At 43.6% G+C, this 26,634-nt stretch overlaps 1 protein-coding gene across 1 annotated transcript in view; it reads right to left on the bottom strand.

Moving 5' to 3' along the window:
• Positions 1–548: 548 nt before the first annotated feature.
• The window catches only part of LOC141046841 (phospholipid-transporting ATPase VA-like), an 85,590-nt gene continuing 59,504 nt past the window's right edge, over positions 549–26,634 (bottom strand). The window contains exon 2 of the mRNA XM_073541494.1: positions 549–793. Within this exon, the coding sequence (XP_073397595.1) occupies positions 556–793 (238 nt within the window). The 3' untranslated portion in view covers positions 549–555. The remainder of the gene's footprint in view (positions 794–26,634) is intronic.

The following is a 26,634-nucleotide window of genomic DNA, read 5'->3' as shown; positions in this document are numbered from 1 at the left end:
TGATGCTCCAGCCCGCCCACTTCATTACCTCACCACAGGTCCTATAATGACGGGAGCTCTCAGCATCAGCACAGCCCGCACTGTGCTGTCAGGTATGCGGCATCCCTCCCTCCTGTGGCACCCTGCTCCTGCCGCCGCCTTCTCCACCGGATACACGATCTCCCCAGCCTCAGAAGGAATCCGGCGCTGGGGAAACCATGTGGGTCCGCTGTTTAAGTGAAGGAATATTCATTTGCTGCTTCCCACCCATTGCTTAGCACTAACCGGTGGGTGGGGAAGCAGCTAATGAATATTCCTTCACTTTAATCATCGAAACCACGTGGTTAACCCAGCGTAGGATTCCTGCAGCAGCATTTTCCTGCCTCCTGCGAGTGCAATCCCACTCCGCTGCTGCCCCCTTCCCATGTTACATTCGGACCATAAGACGCACCCCACACTTTCCTCCCAAATTTGGAGGAAAAAAAAAGTGTGTCTTATGTTCCGAAAAATACGGTAATTAATTCCTGGCTTTATGAGTAAAGTTTGTCTGTTTCACAACAAATGCCCAGTGTTTTGTTACAGGAGGAGGAATAAAGGATGTTTCCTTACCAGCTCTGAAAATTGCTTTACGACTTGTCTTTGTTTCAGGTTGGTTTCCCCATCCAGATTAGCAGTTTCTATGTGACAGAGCCCATCTGGGTCACTGGATGAGAGCAGAAGTATGTCAGCAGGGATGATCTCATTGCAGCGCAGCTGTATAAAGTCACCAACTTGCACTTCTTTCCAGAATCTTTCCACATATTTTCTTTCATTCCTAAAGAAGCAAATGTACAGATCTTCAGATAAGTCATAGAAATTAATGATATCAAATCATAAAATTTCAGATATTAATTAAAATTATCACAACTACCATGGCATGTAAAATCATGTATTATGTAAAATGTGTGCAAGCTCCTTTTTTCCACCTGTTATACACACTGTACTAATAAAATACTTCATCTAGCTAGGGGGACTAATAAATACCGTACATCAGAAAGTAAATTAAAACAAAAATGTTTCTTTTTTTTTAATTTTAAAAAAGTTGAAGTACCATCCCTTTTTTCCTTCCATAAAATCCCCCCCAAAACATGTGGGATCCCCAAAGCCATAAAAGTCCAATACATCAAAATATAAAAATATTTACCGGTAACCCTATTGATAAACAGTAGTGATGAGCGCGTATACTCGCTGCTCGGGCGGTCTCTGATTATTTAGGCGTGTTTGGAGATTTAATTTCTGTCGCCGCAGCTGCATGATTTGCAGCTACTTGACAGCCTGATAACATGTGAGGAATGCCTGTTTGTTAAGGAATTCCCACATGTATTCAGGCTGTCAAGTAGCCGCAAATCATACAGCTGCTGCAACAGAAACTAAATCTCCGAGTGCATCCAAATACTCAGAGACCACCCCGAGCATGCTTGGGAAAACCCGAGCAACGAGCATACTTGGTCATCACTAAAAAACACTAATCAGAAGAAAAATTTTAAAAAAACACCAAAATTGCGGGGTGGGGGGGAGTGGTGCAGGGGATGTCGCCGCAATACAGCAAAAAATGCTGCAAGAAGCAATCAAAATGTGTATATATATATATATATATATATATATATATATATATATATATATATATATATATATAAGAATTTGTGTTTGCAATCATTTTCAGGAAGAAACTGAGTATTATCTGACAGAATTGCAGGGGTGTCAATACTTTTGGCCATGACTGTGTATATATATTATATATATATATATATATATATATTATATATATATATATATATATATATATATATATATATATATATATATATATATATATATCCCAAAACAGTATTGATAAAATTCTCTATGAACAAAAACCAAAAACATTATGAGTCTCAGAAAAAGGTGTCAAACTTTTTTTTTTGGCAAGTTTCTGATTTTTTTTGGTCATCATTAAATAATAAACAAATTGGACACGTTTTATATTGCCATAATTGTACTGATGAGGAGAAACATATTGCCAGGTCCTTTTCTGCCACACAATGCAATGCCGTAAAAAACAAAGTCAGCAAAAAACAATATCAGAATTCCTTTTTTTTTCTGCAATTTCCTTGCACTTTTTTCCCTGTTTTCTTCAGTACAATTCGTGGTAAAATGAATGGTGTCATTCAAAGGTACTACTCTTCCTGCAAAAAACAAGCCTTCAAGCTCTGGCTCGAGAATAGGGGAGGGGCAAAAAAAAAAAAAAGGAAACTGGTCATGTAGGGAAAGGGTTAAGTTATGACATACCGAGAAGAGACAAATCTGTGTCAAAAAGGTGATAAAAACGCATGTAAAAAAAAAAAAAAAAAAAAACCACTCAAAAACGAAGTGAAAGATACCTGATTTTCTTAATAGGCGCACAATATCTGCAACATCAAAAACTCATAGTGGGAACATAGCTTAGGCTAATTTCACATTAGCGTTTTTAGCGCTGCGCTTTGTGCGCAATAGAGTAGAAACGCATGCAAAAAACACATCATGCGTTTTGCATGCATTTGCGTTTTTAGGCGCATGCATTTTAACCAGTTTCTAGCCATGTCAACTCTTAAACCGCATGCGATTTCAATCACAGGCGTGTGTATGTCCATGCACAGACTAATGTGTTATTTTGTCGCATTCCGTGCGCATGCGTTTTTTTACGCCGTTGGATGGACCCAAAAATCCAACAGGTTGCGTCGAGCGCACCTAGGCGCACACTACAAAAAACGCATGTGCACGAAAACGCATACGAACGCGTGCAAATGCTAGACCATGCCCCCATGTTAAACATAGGGGAGCATGGCGCAAGCACATGGATGCGCACGATGCGCTGCGCTAAAAAACCCAAATGTGAAACCAGCCTTAAACGGTTCCTTATGCGCAAGTCATCCGCTAGTTACAGAGACAGATACATTTAAATAACTACAAAACCCAGCATGCCCTAACAGCATGAACTAAACTGAAATAAATGAACTGGAGTATAAGCTGGTATACATGAAAAATGTAGGCGCATATACTGGCCATAAATGAGACACATCTAAGATCAGAACACACTGAATATATACCCTGCTATAAGTAAAAAAGCATAGTGCATATAAACAACAGAGCACTAAAGTAAACACTGTTTTTGATTTAAAAAAAAAAAAAAGCATAAAAGCCATCCTACCAGTGCCAAGGTGTACCCAGTCGGGAAGGGTCCTATCCTCTAGTATTAGAACCAGACTATAATGTTAAGAGCTGAGCGGGACCGCGATATGTGATGTTAATTGTGTAGATACCCTCTAACAAACAGTAAAGGAAGTTTTAACAGTTCTCAGAATTCTGGTTCCCCATATCAGGTTTTTTTTATAAAAGAAAATGACTGTCGCCAATGTTCACAGCAACAGTTTCTTGGATTCTTTAAAAAAAGTGTTCCCAAAGTACACTGCTTTAGGCCAGTTTCACATGTCAGTGGCTCCGGAACGTGTAGTGACAGATTCGTCATGTAATCGTGTTTTCAAGGACACGCAGTCTGTGCGCAAAACATGCTGACATGTCAGTGTTTGTGGGAGCGCACGGTCTGCAAAACGTGCTGAACACGTGCACACAGAGAACAGTTCACACTGTCCTCCGTGTTCACGGACGGACATTCCATTCATTCCCCAGTAGTTTACAGTCGGAGCGGTCGCATTAGCAGCGCTCCGGCTGTAAACTGATTAACCCCCCCAGATGGATTTACGCCGTGGGACTTAACTGCACACCGGACAGGTATGGTTATTGTTGGTTTATTATTTTTTTTTTACAGGAGAACAATGGCTTCGATATGGAATTAGGAGTATAATAAAGATTTTAAAACTGTGTAGTGTATTCTTTCATGAAAATACTTTGTTCTTATTGTGTGTGTGTTTATTTAACCCTTGAATAACTCTAGGATTAGTAATAGATGGGAGAGGTAATCGGGGCTTAATGTCACCTTACAATAGCAAGGTGACATTAACCCCTTATTAACCCCACTTGCCACCGCTACAGGGCAAGTGGTGAGAACCTGACAAAGCTCCAGAATAGGCGAATATAATAGATGCGCCTTTTCTGGGCAGCTGCAGGCTGCTGTTTTTAGGCTGGGGGGGGGGGGGGCCCCAAGACCAATGGCCCCTTACCAGCCAGAGAATAGCAGCCCCCAGCTGTGAGTTTTGCCAGGTTGGTTCACAAACAGAGGGGGACCCCATATCAGGTTTTCATTCATTCTCTCCTGATTACTGTTGCTGGCAGAGCAGGAGAGAATGACAGCAGCGTTCAGCACCAGCCGCCGAGAAACAGCGCTTACTGTAGCGCTTCTTCCCCGGTGGCCGTCCGTGTGGTCATGATGCGGCACACGGTTGCCACACGGATGTACCACGTATCCACGCGGACAGCTCCAGTACCATTTTTTCTGGTACCGGAATTATCTGGACGCGTGAGACTGACCTCATAGGAAGTATGTCTACCCCCCAAAGTTTAGTGACTTAGTGGACTTCGGTACAGTTCTAGTATGAGCTTTATATGGGCTGTTAGGGTACCTGCCCACAATCAGGAATTTTTGCAGCTTTAACGCTGCGTATTTATGCAACATCAAAACCTCAGCGGCCATATGTTACAGCTTAGCGGATGTGGTTTCTAGAAATTCCATGTCCACTATACGTGTATGTGCACCTGAGGATCATCTGCGGAAAATGACGTGTGGCACGTCTTTCAAGATGTCAATTTCTCTTGCGGAGACGCTATTCCTCCGCAACAGAAGTTTCCACAATAGAATATATTGGATGTGACAAATCCGCATGGTTCAGTAAACACATACGGATTCACCTGCTTTCAATAGACGGCAGCGAAAATACGCTGAATCCAAAACGCTGCTATTTCTGGATCGTGGGCACATAGCCGCACTAGTACATGTGGGGTAACTATTACTCTGAATCATTCTTAAAATGACTAATCTGATTTACATTGTGAAGAGAAAATAGAGGAGGGTGTTGCTAAATATAAAACTGCATAATGGGGTTTACTTTGGATGAGCAGCTTCCTCATAAATGTACAGTGCCTACAAGTAGTATTCAACCCCCTGCAGATTTAGCAGGTTTACACATTCGGAATTAACTTGGCATTGTGACATTTGGACTATAGATCAGCCTGGAAGTGTGAAATGCACTGCAGCAAAAAAGAATGTTATTTCTTTGTTTAATTTTTTTTTAAATTGTGAAAAGTTTATTCAGAGGGTCATTTATTATTCAACCCCTCAAACCACCAGAATTCTGTTTGGTTCCCCTAAAGTATTAAGAAGTATTTCAGGCACAAAGAACAATGAGCTTCACATGTTTGGATTAATTATCTTTTTCCAGCCTTTTCTGACTATTTAAGACCCTCCCCAAACTTGTGAACAGCACTCATACATGGTCAACATGGGAAAGACAAAGGAGCATTCCAAGGCCATCAGAGACAAGATCGTGGAGGGTCACAAGGCTGGCAAGGGGTACAAAACCCTTTCCAAGGAGTTGGGCCTACCTGTCTCCACTGTTGGGAGCATCATCCGGAAGTGGAAGGCTTATGGAACTACTGTTAGCCTTCCACGGCCTGGACAGCCTTTGAAAGTTTCCTCCCGTGCCGAGGCCAGGCTTGTCCGAAGAGTCAAGGCTAACCCAAGGACAACAAGGAAGGAGCTCCGGGAAGATCTCATGGCAGTGGGGACATTGGTTTCAGTCAATACCATAAGTAACGTACTCCACCGCAATGGTCTCCGTTCCAGACGAGCCCGTAAGGTACCTTTACTTTCAAAGCGTCATGTCAAGGCTCGTCTACAGTTTGCTCATGATCACTTGGAGGACTCTGAGACAGACTGGTTCAAGGTTCTCTGGTCTGATGAGACCAAGATCGAGATCTTTGGTGCCAACCACACACGTGACGTTTGGAGACTGGATGGCACTGCATACGACCCCAAGAATACCATCCCTACAGTCAAGCATGGTGGTGGCAGCATCATGCTGTGGGGCTGTTTCACAGCCAAGGGGCCTGGCTATCTGGTCCGCATCCATGGGAAGATGGATAGCACGGCCTACCTGGAGATTTTGGCCAAGAACCTCCGCTCCTCCATCAAGGATCTTAAGATAGGTCGTCATTTCATCTTCCAACAAGACAACGGCCCAAAGCACACAGCCAAGAAAACCAAGGCCTGGTTCAAGAGGCAAAAAATCAAGGTGTTGGAGTGGCCTAGTCAGTCTCCTGACCTTAACCCAATTGAAAACTTGTGGAAGGAGCTCAAGATTAAAGTCCACATGAGACACCCAAAGAACCTAGATAACTTGGAGAAGATCTGCATGGAGGAGTGGGCCAAGATAACTCCAGAGACCTGTGCCGGCCTGATCAGGTCTTATAAAAGACGATTATTAGCTGTAATTGCAAACAAGGGTTATTCCACAAAATATTAAACCTAGGGGTTGAATAATAATTGACCCACACTTTTATGTTTAAAATTTATTAAAATTTAACTGAGCAACATAACTTTTTGGTTTGTAAGATTTATGCATCTGTTAATAAATCCTGCTCTTGTGTGAAGTTTGAAGGCTCTAACTTATTTGCATCTTTTCAAACCTGCTAAATCTGCATGGGGTTGAATACTACTTGTAGGCACTGTATGTCGTGTCACAACTCCTTGAATACTTCTCATTTTTTTGGGACATAAGTATTGACATCGAACACCAAATACCAAACTCATTAGTCAATTGTCAGGTATTGAAGAGGATTGTCTTGAACAGCGGCAGTGATGTGTGTTTAGTTGTCAGAGCATTAGTGAGGTTGGCCAACTGGGGATGGGCAACACTTGCTCTAAACTTTTTGTTGTAATCAACGCCAAAAGTTTTTTTTATGTGAAAGTGGATTAGTGATTTACCTAAAGTCTCTGCCTCATTACTAAAATATTAAAATTTGAGAGTCCTCATTGGTTGATGCTTTTAAATGGCTAACTGAAAAGATAGTAACAAACTGAGCTTTCGACAGTACACAGTCTCTGCATCAGGCATGAAAAGACCTGAGTCATTTCGAAAACTTGCAATTTGTTACCATCTTTTAAGCTGTGTGCCCACGTAGCGATTTTTAAGCGTCTTTGCCGCGATTTTCGTAGCAAAAACGTTTAAAAATAGTGTACAGAACGCCCCCCATGCATTCCACACATGCTGTGCTAATGCTGCGCTTTTTTCCGCAGCGGAATCAAATCGCGGGAAAAAAAAAAAAAAAAGAAAAAAAAAAAAAAAATCGCAACATGGTCATTCTTTTGTTTGGAATCGCAAAGAATTGCCGCGATTCCGCACCCATAGGAATGCATGAGAATCGCTTACTTCCCGCATGTGGCTATGCCCACCATGCGCGAAGTTAAGCGTCTCATGTGCGGTTGATACCCACGGTGTGGAGGAGAGGAGACCGTCCTCCAGGCCCTGGGTACCATACCCCTGTAAAAAAAAAAATAAATAAATAAAAAAATAAAAAAAACCGGGGTATATTTACCTTCCGGCGTCATGCGCTGCATTCCCGGCCTCAGCGTTCCCAGTAATGCCTTGCGGCAAGGTCCTGTGATGACATGGTCTCGCGAGATCGCTATAGCAACGCGAGACCAACGTTATCACAGGTCTCGCAAGGCATTACTGGGAATATACCCTGATTTTTTATTCTTTTTTTTACAGGGGTATGGTACCCAGGGCCTGGAGGACAGCCTCCTCTCCTCCACACCGTGGGTACCAATCGCACATGAGACGCTTAACTTTGCGCATGGTGGGCATAGCCACATGCGGGAAGTAAGCGATTCTCATGCATTCCTATGGGTGCGGAATCGCGGCAATTCTTTGCGATTCCGCACAAAAGAATGATCATGCTGCGATTTTTTCCGCGAGGCGATTCCGCTGTGGAAAAAAGCGCAACATTAGCACAGCATGTGCGGAATGCCATAGGAATACATGGGGGGGGGCGTTCTGTACACGATTTTTAAATGTTTTCGCGCCGAAAATCGCAGCAAAAACGCTTAAAATCGCATCGTGGGCACACAGCCTTAAAGTGGGGTGAAAAGAGAAAAAGCTAAATGGCGAAATAAATGGAAACAAGACAAAAATCATACAAGGTAATAGTTCTCATCTGACTGGGATGATTTAGCGAATCCTGCTTTGAGCAGGGGGTTGGACCAGTTGGCCCAGGAGGTCCCTTCCAACCCTACGATTCTATGATTCATCTGTCTCACCCATAGAAATAAATATACTCACAGAAAAACACAGATACCTACTTGTGCCACTTATGGATTCCAAGCTCTACCATGAATAAAGTTGTTCTTTTTATTTGTTCACCTTTAATACTCATTGCTATATTCTATTCTTCATTTGCAATGTGAAAAATAAATAGAAAAGGATATAGATCTTGTATATCTTTACAAAGGGTTAACCAGACGGGTAGTCTACAGCACCAATAAGGAGTTAAAAAGAACAAGTTACATGCTAAAAAAGAAAATATTTATTTTACACTATTGTGACATAAATTGGATATACAGTTAATAAACATTTCCTAACAATGGGCGGAAAGATTAACAAACGTTGGCTTATTTACCGTGGCCACAGATACAGGGTTTTGAACAATGAATTTTGCCTTCATGCCACTGCTCCCTCCCAAAATACAGACGTAAGATCACAGCAAAAAGCAGGTACTCCTTGCTGTGAGTCACAATAGAGTGCAGGGCAGAGCCACGTACTGAGAAGGGCCGATAACAGCCGGACCAGTGTGCAATTGTTTTCTTTTTACAGTGACAAGCTAAAATGTGCACACTCTTCAATATAGTTTAACTTGCTATTCTAAGCTTTACTGAATTTATTTGGCATACAGGTTCATAACCTGAGAAAAATTTTCAAGAGATATTACATCCAGTTTTTTCAACCCCTTCCTGACAGGGACAATTTCCATTTTTGCACCTTTTTTTCCCCTCTCTTAAAAAAAAAAAAAAAAAAAAAAAAAAAAGTAAAAATTTTGATTGTTCTGTCCACAAAGCCACAAGAGGGCTTGTTTTTCGCGGGACAAGTTGTACTAAAGAATGACAAAATTCATTTTATCACGTGAAGTATTGTTTTTGCCAACACCTGTTAGGTGCCACAGGTAAGTTACAGGTGCTGTTAATTACACAAATTAGAGAAGCATCACATGAATACTTTTGTCCACCCTCTTTTTTATGTTTGGTGTGGAATTATATCCAATTTGGCTTTAGGACAATTCTTTTTGTGTTTTTTCATTTAAGACAAATTAAATGAAGATAATAATACCAAAGAATTTGTGTTTGCAATCATTTTCAGGAAGAAACTGAGTATTATCTGACAGAATTGCAGGGGTGTCAATACTTTTGGCCACAACGGTATACAGTATATTTTTGTGTGTGTTCTAGAACATGATTCAGCACAAACATACTCCCTCCCTCCTCTTCATAGACTGTGAAGAAATATGATGTTAAGCATTTAGTGAGCTGTACCCTGAGACAAGCCTGATATTGAAAGTTCAGAGTAAAGCTATGTAACAACATATTTTACAAACTTTATACTTATCTGTCCTATTGATTTATCCAAAGATTGTTTTAATTATATCCTAAACTATACAGTGCATGATTCCCTATTCTTGTAAGAATTTCAATATAACTTTTTTTTTTTTACAGGACAAAATTATTTTTCGAGCGAAATTACATAATTACAAAATGTTTAAGAAGCATCTTATGAAGTCAGCTGTATTTGAACATTTCACAGTGACTCAAGACAAAAAACATCTTGTGTGTCAGTGTATAAGTGACTCAGATGAAAACATGCTGTGATGTTTGTATGTTCTCCCTGTGTTTGCGTGGGTTTCCTCTGGGTACTCCAGTTTCCTCCCACATTCCAAAGACATACTGATAGGGAATTTAGATTGTGAGCCCTTCGGGGACAGTGATGTGTGCAAACTGTAAAGCGCTGCGGAATTTGTTAGCGCTATATAAAAATAAAGATTATTATTATGTCAAAATCACTGCCTACTCAGGCAGTGATAAAAATGTTCCTTCAAGAGCTTCCAATCTAAAAAGACATTTACAATGCTGCCACCCAGAAATTTACAAAGCTGTGATTGAAAATGATCACAGCAGCACCAAGAAACCAGAGCCCAGCACTTCCCGCCAGGCAAAGGAGGAGGAAAGAGAATCTCAAACATCAGTTACAAGATATTTTATAAGTGACTCGGCGGGGCAGCACCTATTTGATGATTGAGCGATTGCTTGATCTGAAATCATTCCTTAACCCCTTCACCCCCAAGGGTGGTTTGCACGTTCATGACCGGGCCAATTTTTACAATTCTGACCACTGTACCTTTATGAGGTCATAACTCTGGAACGCTTCCATGGATCCAGGTGATTCTGACATTGTTTTCTCGTGACATATTGTACTTCATGTTAGTGGTAAAATTTCATTCAAATAACTTGCGTTTATTTGTGAGAAAAACGGAAATTTGGCGAAAATTTTGAAAATTTCGCGATTTTCCAACTTTGAATTTTTATGCCCTTAAATCAGAGATACGGCACACAAAAAACTTGATAACTAACATTTCCCACATGTTTACTTTACATCAGCACAATTTTGGAACCAAAATTTTTTTTTGTTAGGAAGCTATAAGGGTTAAAAGTTGACCAGCGATTTCTCATTTTTACAACACCATTTTATTTTTAGGACCACATCACATTTGAAGCCACTTTGAGGGGTCTATATGATAGAAAATACCCAAAAGTGACACCATTCTAAAAATTGCACCCCTTAAGGTGCTCAAAACCACATTCAAGAAGTTTATTAACCCTTTAGGTGCGTCACAGGAATTTTTTTGAATATTTTAAAAAAAATGAACATCTAACTTTTTTTCATAAAAAAAATACTTCAGGTTCAATTTTTTTTATTTTACCAAGGGTAACAGGAGAAATTGAACTGCAAAAGTTATTGTGCAATTTGTCCTGAGTACGCAGATACCTGATATGTGGGGGGGAACCACTGTTTCGGCGCATGGCAGAGCTCAGAAGGGAAGGAGCGCCGTTTGACTTTTTCAATGCAAAATTAGCTGGAATTCAGATTGGACGCCATGTCACGTTTGGAGAGTCCCTGATGTACCTAAACAGTGGAAACCCCCTACAAGTGACCCCATTTTGGAAACTAGACCCCCCAAGGAACTTATCTAGATATGTGGTGAGAACTTTGAACCCACAAGGGCTTTACAGAAGTTTATAACGTACAGCGGTACAATTAAAAAATCATATTTTTTCCACAAAAATGATCTTTTCACCCCAATTTTTATTTTCCCAAGGGTAACAGGACCCTAAAAGTTATTGTGCAATTTGTCCTGAGTACGCTGATACCCCACATGTGGGGGTAAACCACTATTTGGGCGCATGGCAGAGCTCGGAAGGGAAGCAGCGCCATTTGACGTTTTGGGCTGGAATTGAGATCGGACACCATGTTGCGTTTGGAAAACTCCTGATGTACCAAAACAGTGGAACCCCCCCACAAATGACACCATTTTGGAAACTAGACCCCCTAAGGAACTTATCTAGATGTGTGGTGAGCACTTTGACCCCCCCAGTGCTTCACAGAAGTTTATAACACCCGGACGTGAAAATAAAAAATTCGTATTTTTTCCACAAACATGATCTTTTAATCACCATTTTTTTATTTTCCCAAGGGTACCAGGAGAAATTGGACCCCAAAAGTTGTTGTCCAATTTGTCCTGAGTATGCTGATACCCCATATGTGGGAGAAAACTACTGTATGGGCACACGTCGGGGCTCGAAAGGGAAGTAGTGACATTTTGGAATGCAGACTTTGATGGAATGGTCTGTGGGTGTCATGTTGCCTTTGGAGAGCCCCTAATGTACCTAAACAGTGGAAACCCCCCACAAATGACCCCATTTTGAAAACTAGACCCACTAAGGAACGTATCTAGATGTGAGGTGAGCACTTTGAACCCCCAAGGGCTTCACAGAAGTTTATAATGCCAGGGCATGAAAATAAAAAAATTGTATTTTTTCCACAAACATGATCAATTAGTCCCCAATTTTTTCATTTTCCCAAGGGTAACAGGAGAAATTGGACCCCAAAAGTTGTTGTCCAATTTGTCCTGAGTACGCTGACACCCCATATGTGGGAGAAAACTACTGTATGGACACACTTCGGGGCTCGGAAGGGAAGCAGTGACGTTTTGGAATGCAGACTTTGATGGAATGGTCTGCGGGTGTCATGTGCGTTTGGAGAGCCCCTGATGTACCTAAACTATTGAAACTCCCCACAAGTGACCCCATTTTGGACAATAGACCCCCCACGGAACTTATCTAGATGTGTGGTGAGCACTTTGAACCCCCAAGTGCTTCACAGAAGTTTATAACACTCGGACGTGAAAATAAAAAAATCATTTTTTTCCACAAAAATGATATTTTTGCCCCCAATTTTTTTATTTTCCTAAGGGTAACAGGAGAAATTGGACCCCAAAAATTGTTTTGCAATTTGTCCTGAGTAGGCTGATACCCTACATGTGGGGGTAAAACACTGTTTGGGCGCATAGCAGAGCTTGGAAGGGAAGGAGCACCATTTGACTTTTTCAACTCAGAATTGGCTGGAATTGAGATCAGACGCCATGTTGCATTTGGAGAGCCCCTGATGTGCCAAAACAGTGGAAACCCCCAATTCTAACTCCAACCCAAACCCCAACACGCCCCTAACCCTAGCCCTAACCCTAGCCCTAACCCTAGCCCTAACCCTAGCCCTAACCCTACCCCAACACACCCCTAGCCCTAACCCTACCCTAACCCTACCCCAACACACCCCTAGCCCTAACCCTAGCCCTAACCCTAATGGAAAAATGGAAATAAATATATTTTTTTAATTTTATTATTTTTCCCTAACTAAGGGGGTGATAACGGGGGGTTTGATTTACTATTTATGGCGGTTTTTATGTTTGGCGGCTGTCGCACGCTAAAAGACGCTTTTTATTGTAAAAATAGTTTTTGCATCACCACATATTGAGAGCTATAATTTTTCCGTATTTTGACCCACCGAGTCATGTGAGGTCTTATTTTTTGTGGGACAAGTTGACGTTTTTATTGGTACCATTTTCGGGCACGTAAAATTTTTTGATCGCTTTTTATTCCGATTTTTGGGACGCAGAATGAACAAAAACCAGCGTTTCATGAATTTCTTTTGGGGGGGGTGCGTTTACACCGTTCCGCGTGCGGTAAAATTGATAAAGCGGTTTTATTCTTCGGGTCAGTACGGTTACAGCGATACCTCATTTAGGTCGTTTATGTTTTTGTCGGTTTTATGCAATGAAAACTACTTTATATAAAAAATAATTATTTTTGCATCGCTTTATTCAGCGAGCTATAACTTTTATTTTTTCACTGATTATGCTGTGTGGCGGCTCGTTTTTTGCGGGACAAGATGACGTTTTCAGCGGTACCATGGCTATTTATATGCGTCTTTTTGATCGCGCGTTATTACACTTTTTGTTTGGCGGTATGATAATAAATCATTATTTTTTGCTTCGTTTTTTATTTTTATTTTTTAAGGGGTTCGCTAAAGGGGTTAACTAATGGGACAGTTTTATAGGGCGGGTCGTTACGGACGCGGCGATACCTAATATGTGTACTTTTATTGTTTTTTTTTTTATTATTTCCAAAAAATGGATTTATTGGGGGAATATTTTTTTTTTTTTCTAATTTATTTGGCGATTTTTTTTTAATTATTTTTACACTTTTTTTGATTTTTTTTTACTTTATTAAATAGTCCCAGGTGGGACATCACTGTCCTGTGACAGATCGCTGATCTGTCACATCACAGATCACTGTGACAGATCAGTGATCTGACACAGGCACTGCAGAAGGCTTCCTCATGCCTGCGCTTTGCAGGCACTGAGGAAGCCAGCTTCCGCAGGCCCCCGAAGGCCCCCGTCGCCATCTTGGATTCGGGGGCCTGGAGGAAGGGACTCCCCCGCAGCAGCGCTGCACATTGCGCTGCCGTGGGGGGCTCAGGGAAGCAAGGAGGGAGCCCCCTCCCTGCCGATGCTTCCCTTTAACCCCCGGTACACCGCGATCGTGTTTGATCGCGGTGTGCAAGGGGTTAACGTGTCGGGGGCGGTCCGTGACCGCCCCTGACACATTGTGCCGGGTGTCAGCTGTGATAATCAGCTGACACCCGGCCGCGATCAGCGGCGCTCACCACGTGGGCGCCGCTGATCGCGCCGACGTACTATCCCGTCCCCGGTCATACGGGCCCGGGTACCGTGGACGGGATAGTACGTCGGATGGCAGGAAGGGGTTAAGGGCATGTCACACTAAGAGATATCGCTAGCAATATCGCTATAACTAGTGACGTTACAGCGATATTGCTAGCGATATCGCTGTGTGTGATACTTACCTACAACCCGCTCCCCCTGCTGCTTATCGCTGGTCGCGCGAGAACGTCCAGGACTGTTTCTCGTCGTCAGCTTCCTGCTGTGACGACGAGCGACGCGTGGAGGACGCAGGATCGCCTGGTGTGACAGATAAGTAGCGACCCCCGTCCCCAGCGATGTTGCTGGTGAGATCTGCGTGTGTGGCAGCTCACTAGCGACACTTAGCGATGTACCAGAGATCCTGACCGCGTCATATCGCTGGTACATCGCTAAGTGTGACAGTACCTTTATAGATATGGCCAACCCTCAGGTAACACTACATGAAGGTCAATGGACACAGGTTGTTGAATTGCTTAATCACCCATTTACAGTGACTAAAAAGTTATAAGCTGAGGATTTATCTCCTGGCATTTTTATAATGGAAGAACTTGTTGTTTTGCCTGCCCCAAAAAGGAGGTTTAATCACAGATGGCATTGCTGCTTCAATGAAACGGAGAGAGACACTGCTATTAGAAAATAAAATTCTTCTGTCAGCTGTTTATATGGACCCGAGTGATCATATATTGCAGGATGATCAACAGCTTACTAAAGGAAAGGAAGCTCTGATTGAGGTAGCAGTTAGGATGAGTGGGCTACAGGACGGCCAAGAGCAAGACGACTTGGGTCCTGCCAGTGCTGCTGCTGCCGTTTCTTCATCTTCATCAGATGAGGTGTTTGATTTCGAAAAGTATTTGGATGACATGAAGCAGGCAAAGCGTTGCCGCATAGAAAAAGATTACACGCCCATCGAAAACAGATTGACCATATTGCAGCAACATTTTTCACTTGCTCTCAAAATAGAAGAGTTCAATCGTTCATCAAAACTGACTGTGCAAGAAGCAATTTCTTTACACCTTGAAATTGTTAGAGATGTTACCCATGTGGTTGCTGCTTTGCCACCAACCTAAGTTATTGTAGAGAGGTTGTTCTCTGGCCTTAAAATAACTACGTCAGATTTGAGGTAATCTATGAAGGAGGATCTGATGGAGGCGATACTATTTCTCAGAACAAATTCATAAACTGCACAAATATTATTCAGTACGTTTATGTTGAAAATAGTTTCCCCCCCCCCCCCACTTACTGCATAGTGTATAATAAATTGTAAATATGCAAAAGTTTTTTTGTTCTAAAGTTGTAGTCTAATAAATATATTTTATGTTCTATCTAAATGGTTGATTATTGTATCATAATAATGATTAAAAGCCTGATGTTACCATTTTACTACAGTAAATTTATCACTTAAACATGAGCCATGTATGAGGGAGTCAAAGTCGTGGATTTGGAGACATGGAAATTGAGGAGTCAGAGTTGGAGGTTTGGCTTACCAACTCCACAGCCCTGCCCGCAGCTGCATGTCTCGCGGTTGTCAAACAGTAGCGAGACATGCAGCCACGGGGATTCGAACATATTTTTCGAACACTTGGTTAGCACATGAGCATGCTCGGATAACACCTTATGCAAGCACGTTCGCTCATAAGTAGAGATGAGCAAATTTGTTCAGCTCCCTCCTTATGCGGCAAGCTATAGCACTTCTATTATATACTTACCTAAAATTGTCCGTCATCCACTTCTGTCTGGATGTCCTCGAATCCCATCATTCATCGCGCTGACTGGAAGTACGCTGCCCGCCATATTGGAACACCCATGTAATGGATGTTCCAATAGGCACCCGCTGGTTGTACCAACCCCTTGTGCAATACCACCAGCGGGTCACCGCTGGACCCCCGCCGCTGGGACTCCCCCGCCGCAAGGACCCCTCCCCACAGATGCTATAGTCACCACCAGGAGTAAAGTAAGCAAGCCAGCGGGGGAGGGGGAGCGGCAGGAGAGAGCAGCTGTGACAGCATATTCACCCACTCCTGGCACGGTGGCTGAAACGTCCCTGCATCTGTCTGATTTCCCGGCTTCCAGCAGCACTTGCTGTATTTAGCGGTCAAGTAGTACCGCTCATTAATGTAATACTTTACTTTAATGAGCGGTGTCACCTGACTGCTGAATACAGCAAGTGCTGCTGGAAGCCGGGAAATCAGAGAGATGCAGGGACATTGCAGCCACTGCTCGAGGAGGACCGGGGAGGACGCAGGAGGACGAGTGAGGACCGGGGGAGCCGAGCCAAGGCAAGCCATGCATACAGGCTGAGACCAGGGAGCCACGCATACAGGCTGGGACCAGGGAGCCACGCATACAGGCTGAGACCAGGGAGCCACGCATACAGGCTGAGACCAGGGAGCCACGCATACAGGCTGAGACCAGGGAGCCACGCATACAGGCTGAGACCAGGGAGCCACGCATACAGGCTGGGACCAGGGAGCCACGCATACAGGCTGGGACCAGGGAGCCACGCATACAGGCTGGGACCAGGGAGCCACGCATACAAGAGGGGGAGCACCACATACCAGGACAGGGACCGGGAGAGCCACACATACCAGGACAGGGACTTACCCAGTTTTTCATGGCAAAATTAGGTGCCTCGGCTTATACTCGGGTCGGCTTATACTTGAGTATACACGGTAAACGTCTCAGCTATTTCCATGCAGGAGCAGTAACAGCCGCGTCGTTACTACGCATGCCTGGGAATAGCAGTGACGTGTATGTCACTTGCGCAGGTGCAGTACGTGGCCGCAATTCCCACGCAGTAACAGTCACAACCGCGCTGCTCCTGTCAGCACCACTAAGCATACACAGATGCAAATTTCACCGCATTTGCGATGCGATAGCATCAGGCCTTTTTCTAGTACTGAATAAGCTGCAGAGGGAACCCGGCTACCTGGATCACTCCTGCTGATCAGCTGTCCGGCGCCTAAGCTGCATGGGTCGTGGCTGTTTCACTGTCACAACACTTCCATGAAGAGCCCGATTGCTGGCTCTCCATGCATGGATATATTCTGTCCATCATACTAGTTATAGAAGTATTTGTATAACTTCTTCCTCAGGCCAACACAAAAATTAGGATTTTCCCGACACTTTTAGAAGAAATACCAAATGATTTATACCTCAGCAGATTTTATGGTCACAGTAGATGATAAAACGACAAAACCCAATTTCTGTCAAAAAAAAAAAAATAAATACTAAAAGCATCTGATACACATCTCGAATGAACAAAAAAGAAAAAAAAAAAAGATGAAACGTTAAGTAGTTCCCTCTAATGGGAGAGGGCAATGATGGTGGTGGTGAGGAAGAACAATGATGGAGGTGGTGGGGGAGAGGGAAATGATGGAGGTGGTGGAGAGAACAATGATTGGGGTGGTGGAAGAACAATGATGGAGGTGGGGAAGAGGGCAATGATGGAGGTGGTGGGGAGAACAGTGATTGGGGTGGTGGAGAGGGCAATAATGTATACAATTCCCGTTACTTGGTTGTGGCCTTTGGTATACAGTAAGCTGTTCCTGCTTGAATTTTGCATTCATTTATAGTGGAAGATCGGTTCACTTAGCTGTTCCACGAGGTAGACACAGGCACACGTGTGGTTAAAATCTCTGGGTGGTTTATTGCATCATAAATCAAAAATACAAACTGGTAACAGAAAAACAGCCTTTCTGGCTTAAAAAGAAGTAAAAAGTTCATACACAGTCCTGCACAGTTCCTCTGTAACACCACATATGGCCATTCTCAAAGGAGCTGAAGGTCTGGAGGCTTCCTCTCCTCCACACAACAGAGAAAAAACAGGCTGGACATTTAACTTCCTCCAACCAAACCCTGGAGGTGGAGATATGGTGGGTAAGCATCCCACCCATCTCTGACCAGCCACCATGAAAGACAGGCCCATATAGTGACTGGATTGCTCTCAGCACATATCATGTTGGAGAAAACACTAAGGCTATGTGCACACGGTGCGGATTCTGCTGCGTTACCGCAGTGGTTTTGGCCCTGCGGAAACGCAGCAGTTCCGCTGACCATGTACAGTACAATGAAACCCTATGGGGTTTCAAAAACGCTGTGCTGACGATGCGTTTTTTTCCGCGCGGTTTTGCTGCGGTTTACAAACCGCAGCATGTCAATTGTTTGGGCGGTTTCACACCTTTACCATAGTAGAGGTGTGAAACCGCAGGGCAAAACCGCAGGTCACTTTACCTGCAGTTTTACCTGCAGTTCCACGCGGAAAAAAACGCAGGTACCGGTAATTCTGCACCATGTGCACATAGCCTTATGGCTTTCACATCACGCAGGAAAGCAACCTTTGCGACACATATCTCGCCTCACCTAGGGCAAAGCTGATGAACCAACTGCTAGAATCAGGCCACTACCCAGCTTGGCTAACACAAGGAAAAACAGTGCTGATCATGAAGGGTCTTCACAAAGTAACAGTTCCATCCAACTACTGCCCAATTACCTGCCTTACAACATCATGGAAACTCCGGTCAGGCATCATATCATAGCCACCAAGCTGCAGAACAACCAGTACATGAATCCAGCTCAGAAAGGCATTTGCACTGACACCAGAGGCTATAAGAACCGGCTCCTAGTAGCTAGAGCAGTCACTCAAGACTCAAGATCATGACAGACCAATCTCAGCACAGCCTGGATTGACTACAGGAAAGCCTGTGACTCAATGCCACACACATGGATCTGTAAATTCTTGGTTCTCTACAATATCAACAGAAAAAATTTAAGAACCTTCCTCAGAAACTTAATGGGGCTATGGAGAACAAAACACTGGGAGTCAACTAGCACAAGTGACCATCAAATGTGGCCTATACTAAGGTGATGCACTGTCCCCATTGCTGTTCTGCATAGGCTTGAACCTTCTCAGTCAGATAATTACAGAGTCTGACTATGGATACAAGTTCAAGAGTGGAAGCACAATCAGCCACCTCCTCTACATGGATGACATCAAGCTGTATGCAAAAAACGAACGAGACATCAATTCACTGTGCCACCCGACAAGGATCTATAGCGAAGACATCAGGATGTCCTTCGGACTGGAGAAGTGCAGCCGCTTGGTAATAAAGAAAGGCAAGGCAGTAAAGGCTAATGGAGTGGAATTACCAGCAGGGCACATAGAAGATGTACAGACATGCTAAAAGTACGGCAACCAGAATGAGGAGGCAAGGAAAGCAACAACATCCAAATACCATCAAAGGGTAAGACAAGTCCTAAAGAGCCAGCTCAAAAGGAAGAATAAAATCCTCACGATCAATACATATGCCCTGCCAAATATCAGATACCCTGCTGGCATAGTGTTACACCGCTCCGCCATACTCACCCGACCTCCGCTCCCACGCCGCAGCCTCTCTCCACCTGACGGCCGCGGCGGTCACCAGAGACGGGCTCGCTACCGATGCCTTCCCTGCAAGCTATGCGCATGCGCCATAGGCCGCAGCCACGCCTCCTTCCTGCTTCTTATGCTCCGACTGTGCCCTGACCCGGAAGCACCTTTGGGCCATATCAGGCCGCTTCCCCCTGAGGGAGGCGCCTTATCGTTGTGTTTCCTAGCACTCTGGTCTCGCTTCATAGTGTGCTCTCTGCTCCTGCAGTTCCGTCCTCGGCTGCTCCCAGCAGCAGCCTCTCAGTTCTGCTACCTGTGTTCCTTGTTCTTGTTCTCATCCGCAGTCCAGCCTCCAGTGTTCCTGCCGTCCTACTCCAGTCCTGTCTCCAGTGTTCCTGTCGTCCTACTCCAGTCCTGCCTCCAGTGCTCCTGCCGTCCTGCTCCAGTCCAGATTCCAGTGTTCCTACTGTCCTACTCCAGTCCTGCCTTCAGTGTCCTTGCCGTCCTACTCCAGTCTCAGTCTTACTCCGGTCAATCCTGAGCCGCCCCTCTCGGTAACGGCTACCGTACTCGAACCCCTGGGCCTGCTCCTAACGGTCCCTGTATAGGGGTTGGTTCCATCTGGCAGCTAGCCCGGGGCCCCACGGTGCCACGGTCCAGAGGGTCCACTCCCGGAGGTTCCTTCTCCAGACCACCCACACTAACACATAGTATACTGGCCAAAAAAAAAAAAAATGATGGAAGCTGCAGATGTGAAGACACAAAACCTCCTCACAATGCATGGAGGTCTCCACCCTAAGTCTAACATCCAAAGATTGTATACCACCAGAAAGGAGGGTGGCCGAGGCTCGATAAGCATCCAAGCCACCATCATGGATTAAACAAGGAGTATCCAGGAATACATAAGGAAAATGGCACCAAAAGATGAGATGCTGAAAGCCTAAGGCAGGAACAACAACAGAACTGGAAGGAAGAACAGGAACATAAAGCACCATGGCAAGACAAGCCACTGCATGGGATGTACCATCAACAGATAATGGCTAGACTCAGACAGCACAGAGGCACAAATCCTAGCGCCACAAGAGCAAGCACTAAGTACCAGATCCATAGAAGCAGGAATATACCACACAAGACCCAAGGTGCAGGCTATGCAAAGAAACCTCAGGAACAGTTCAACACTTAGTGTTGGGATGCAAAATGCCAGCAGGAAACAGCGTATACCAAATGCCACAACCAAGTAGTGGGAATTGTATACAGGAACATCTGTACAGCATATGGGCTAAGTCCCCCTAAGACCAGGTGGGAGACCCCAGAGAAAGTGATGGAGAATGAAAGGGCTAAAATCCTGTGGGACTTCAAGATCCAGACCAATCAGCAGGTGTTGGCTAACCAACCAGACATTGTGATAGTAGATAAGGATCAGAAGACACAGCAATGATAGATGGGGCAGTGCCAAGTGATAGCAACATCAGAAAGAAGGAATATGAGAAGCTGGAGAAATACCAGGGCCTCAAAGGAGAACTGGAGAAGATGTGGAAGGTGAAGGCAACAATGATTCCAGTGGTGAAAGGAATGTTTGTAGCAGTGACCCCTAAGTTGGTAAAATGGCTACAACAAATCCCAGGAGCAACATCTGAGCTCTCTGTCCAGAAACGCGCAATACTGGGAACAACTAAAATCCTGCGCAGAACCCTCAAACTCCCAGGCCTCTGGTAGAGGACCCGAGAATGAGAAAGGACAACAAAGACCACCCCCAGTGGAGGGTGAGAAGTTATATATATTATATACACATACTAACTGCTTGGGGCCCCTGCCTGTGAAATAAATATGTCTGGGCCCCACTCCTTTTAAGGCGACAAAGTTTTAAATGTATCCTTTGTCACCATAAAAGGAGGGGGGCCCAGACATTTCTTTCACAGGGGCTACAAGCTGTCAGTGTCAGCCCCTGATACAGTTTATAGTGTGCAGCATACATTTTATTTTAATGTATCATATTCATAAAGGAAAAGCAGCAGACCTACATTTTCCTAAATAGGGAAAATATATATATTATTACATAATTATACTAGCTTTGCCCGTGCAAAATTTTTGCACATCGGTCGTCGGGGGCGCAGGCAATTTCAGAAAAAGCAAGCTGATCAAATGTAAATGTATCTCATGAGATGATGAACACAGACAGGTATTTATATATGTAGATTGGTAATACAATAAATTGTTTTGATAAGTAGAGGCCAAAAAATGTTTTCCGGTTGAGGTGCCACCTGCAGGTCATTGTGTCTTTCTGCAGGTTTATGAAAATGAATGTTTAAACTGTATTTAGTGATAAAATCATGAATGTGTGGTTTGTTTGGCTGTTTTTTTGCTGAAGGGAGCAAGTTTATCTTTGAAATTGTGTATCGTGTGTGTATATGTGTGGCGAAGTAATCAGCGAAAAACTAGTGCATGTTTATAAATGTGTTGGCAGTATGCTTTGGGGTACTGTGGTGCCACCTGCAGGTCATTTTTTCTTACTGCAGGTTTATGAAAATTAATGTTTAAACTGTATTTTGCGATCAAATCTTGGATGTGTTGTTGTTTGGCTATTTTCTTGCGGAAGGGGGCAAGTTTACCTTTCAAATGGTGTATCAGTGTGTGGGTGCAGTATGAACGGGGATACAAAGGAATCACTGAAAAACAGTGTTTAGAAATAATAGATTAGATAAACACACACAGGGTATGAAGGGTCTACACACCCGTACTAAAATGTCAGGTTTTTTGTCATGTAAAAAAAAATAAATAAATACCAAGAAGAAGAATTTCCATACTTTTTGTAATCATTAGTATCACCCAAAATCTGTACAAATCCATTTGGAAATAAACTGAAATCACTGAGTTGGAAAATAAAAATACGAAAAATAATGTGGTTGCACAAGTGTGAACAACCTCTTATAATTGGGGATGTGGTTGTGTTCAGAATTAGCTAATAAAATTTACACTCATGTTAAATAACAGTCAGTAGACAGCTGCCATCATTTACAAGGATTAGCCCCATATAAAAGTTTAACTTATGGAAGGATTTTACTGACATTTTCCTAGTTACATTTTACAGACAAATGGATTGTCCAAAGAGAAACAGCTAACAAAGCTCACATCTCCGGACTTGCCGGCTGCGGCTCCTGCACATTGGCAAAATAACTCAAAACCTGCAGGTGCTCATTCACAAGAAAAAAAAAAAAAACAAATACATAAGCCGGATCACAAGAAAAAAAATGAATGGCACTCACCGGGTAAAATGTGCAAGGCTTTATTAGGAAAGCTTCAACGGGAGCTTGAGAACAGGAGTGGCGACGGTCGTTTCGCGCTCCTGTTCTCCAACTCCCGTTCTCACGTTGAAGATTTCTTAATAAAGCCTTGCACATTTTACCCGGTGAGTGCCATTCATTTTTTCTTGTGATCCGATTTTACAGACAAAACCATGGCCGCAAAGGGATCTCAGTGTTGAGTCAACAGAAGGATACAAAAAAAATTTCTAAGGCATTAGAAATTCCAAGGACCACTGAAGACGGTTATGATGAAGTTGCTTAACCCCTTAACGACGAATGACTGACATAGCACGTCATGAGCGGGTGTCAGTTTTTGCACCATGACCGTGCTAGGTCAGTCATGACTTTAACCCCTTAACTCCAGGAGTGTTTTTCGATTTTCGCTCCCCTTCTTTCTAGAGCCATAACTTTATTTTTCCGTCAATATGGCCACGTGAGGGCTTATTTTTTTGCAGGACGAGTTTTACTTTTGAACGACACCATTAGTTTTACCATGTCATGTACTCGAAAATGGGGAAAAAATTCCAAGTCTGGTGAAATTGCAAAAAAAAAGTGCAATCCCACACTAGATTTTTGTTTGGCTTTTTTGCAAGGTTCACTAAATGCTAAAACTGACCTGACATTATGATTCTCCAGGTCATTATGAGTTCATAGACACCAAAATATGTCTAGGTTCTCTTTTATCTAAGTGGTGAAGAAAAATTCCAAAGTTTCCTAAATTCTTGCATTTTGATTTTTTTTCCCTCGCTATGCCGTTTAGCAATCAGGTTAATTCTTTTTTTATTGACAGTTCGGGCGATTCTGAACGCGTCGATACCAAATATGTGTAGGTTTGATTTTTTATTGTTTTATGTTGAATGGGGCAAAAGGGGGGGTGATTTTAACTTATGTATTTTTTTTTTTAATTTTTAAACACTTTTTTTTTTTTTAACTTTTGGCATGCTTCAATAGCCTCCATAGGAGGCTAGAAGTATCTCATACTTGATCGGCTCTGCTACAAATAGGCGAAGCTCAGATCGCCTATATGTAGCAGATTAACTGCATTGCAATGATCGCTGACCACCGGGTGGCGCTCATAGCAATCTGCCGGCAACAACCATAGAGGTCTCTATGAGACCTCTGGTAGTCAAGACAATGTATCGCTGACCCTCGATCACGTGACGGCAATGCGTTAATTTCCGGCCGGGTGCCGGAAGTACTAGTTAAATGACCGCTGTCAGCGTTTGACAGCAGGATTTAACTAGTTAATAGGTGTGGGCGGATTGCGATTCCGCTCGCGCCTATTGCAGGCACATGTCAGCTGTTTATAACAGCTGACATGTCGCGGCTTTGAGGTGGGCTCATCGCTGGAGCCCACCTCAAAGCAGGGATTACTTACCGCTGATGTAGTATTACGTCAGCGGTAAGTAAGGGGTTAAGCAGTTTTGTACTGACAGCTGAGCGGTATGGGAAGAGGTGCGCGGACCCATGTCATCAGTCCCCGCACTTGGCTATGCTCCTTCAGTCAATCTGACTGATCTTAGCATGAAAGCGCAGGAAATATCAGCACCTTCCACCCCATCATAGCAGTAGCTCAGTGCTGCTAATGACTGAGCTCCTGCTGTGACAGCCAGGAACTCTGCCAACACCACCCCTTAAATGCTGTGCTCAAGACCAACTGGAGCATCTAGGAGGCATTAAGAGGGAGGGGCTCCCTCTGCCTTCAGATCGGCGCACCCTGCAAGGTCATCGCGGGAGCCCGATTGTTGTCATAGTGACCCAGGGTCGTCATAACAACCCCTGAGCCACCAAGCTATGGAAAGCACCTTAAGACCATGCTTTCTTTACTTTGATCGGTGCCAGACACTGAACGGGGCACCGATCAAAGTGAAAAAAAAAAAAAGTGCAAATCCCACAGTGGTAAAGTTTAAAAAAAAAAATAAATAAATAATAATATTACACCAATAAACACATTTTTATGTAAAAAAAAAAAAAAATGAACAAAAAAAAAAGTACACATATTTGGTACCGACACATTCGGAACATCCTGATCTATAAAACTGTCACACTATTTAACCCCTTAAGTGAATGCCATAAAAGAGAAAATTAAAAAAAACAAAAACATGGCAAACTATGATATGATTTTTCATCATAAATCCACTGGGAAAAAAGTGAATAAAAAGAGATCAAAAAGACGAATGTAAATAAAAATGGTATCCACAATCAATGATGGTTTGGGGAGCCATATCATCTGCTGCTGTAGGTCCACTGTGTTTTATCAAGACCAAAGTCAGCGCAGCCATCTACCAGGAAATTTTAGAGCACTTCACGCTTCCCTCTGCCGACAAGCTTTTTGGAGATGGAAATTTCATTCTCCAGCAGGACCTGGCACCTGTCCACACTGCCAAAAGTACCAATACCTGGTTTATAAACAACAGTATCACTGTGCTTGATTGGCCAGCAAACTCGCCTGACCTTAACCCCATACAGAATCTATGGGGTATTGTCAAGAGGAAGATGAGACACCAGACCCAACAATGCAGACAAGCTGAAGGCTGCTTTCAAAGCAACCTGGGCTTCCATAACACCTCAGCAGTGCCACAGGCTGATCACCTCCATGCCACGCCGCATTTATGCAGTAATTGATGCAAAAGGAGCCCCGACCAAGTACGGAGTGCATTTACTGAACATACATTTCAGTAGGCCAACGTTTCAGATTTTAAAATTATTTTTTCAAGCTGGTGTTATAAAATATTGTAATTTACTGAGATGACGACTTTTGGGTTTTCATTGGCTGTAAGCCATAATCATCAACATTAAGAAATAAACGCTTGAAATAGATCACTCTGTAATGACTACCGTATATACTCGAATATAAGTCGAGATTTTCAGCCCAAAAAATTGGGCTGAAAGTCCCCCTCTCGACTTATATTCGAGTCATATACAAAGGGGTCGGAGGGGGCGGATGTGTCAGGTCATACTTACCCGTCCTGACGCTGTCTTGAGCCCCCAGCTTCTCCCCGTGCTCTCTCTTCCTGCCTTCAGCGGTCACGTGGTGCCGCTCATTAAAACTCATCAATATGCGCATATTGATGAGTTTTAATGAGCGGCACCACGTGACCGCTGAAGGCAGGAAGAGAGAGCGCGGAGAAGCTGGGGGCTCAAGACAGCGTCAGGACGGGTAAGTATAGCGATACTCACCTGTCCTGCGTCCATGGCTGCTTGCTGCTGTCTGTCATCGGTCAGTGACTTCAGACAGCAGAGGGCGCGGCGACGTGGTTAGTGCGCGCCGCGCCCCCTGCTGTCTGAATGTCACTGACTGATGACATGCAGATAGCGGTGACCAGCCATGGACGCAGGACAGGTGAGAATCTGACACCCAGCGACGGAGAGGTGAGTATGTAATTTTTTTTATTTTTACATGCAGCAGCAGCAGCGGCAGCACATGGGGGAATAATCTAAGGAGCTTCTTATGGGGGCAGCATATGGGGGAACAATATGGAGCTTCTTGTGGGGGCAGCATATGAGGGAACAATATGGAGCTTCTTATGGGGGCAGCATATGGGGGAACAATATGGAGCTTCTTGTGGGGGCAGCATATGAGGGAACAATATATGGAGCTTCTTATGGGGGGCAGCATATGGGGGAATAATCTGGAGCTTCTTGTGGGGGAATAAT

The sequence above is a fragment of the Dendrobates tinctorius genome, unplaced genomic scaffold (genome assembly GCF_039654945.1).
Source record: "Dendrobates tinctorius isolate UK_male_01 unplaced genomic scaffold, ASM3965494v1 ptg000121l, whole genome shotgun sequence".
Classification (NCBI taxonomy): Eukaryota; Metazoa; Chordata; class Amphibia; order Anura; family Dendrobatidae; genus Dendrobates; species Dendrobates tinctorius.
This window is presented reverse-complemented; position numbering and strand designations above follow the sequence as displayed.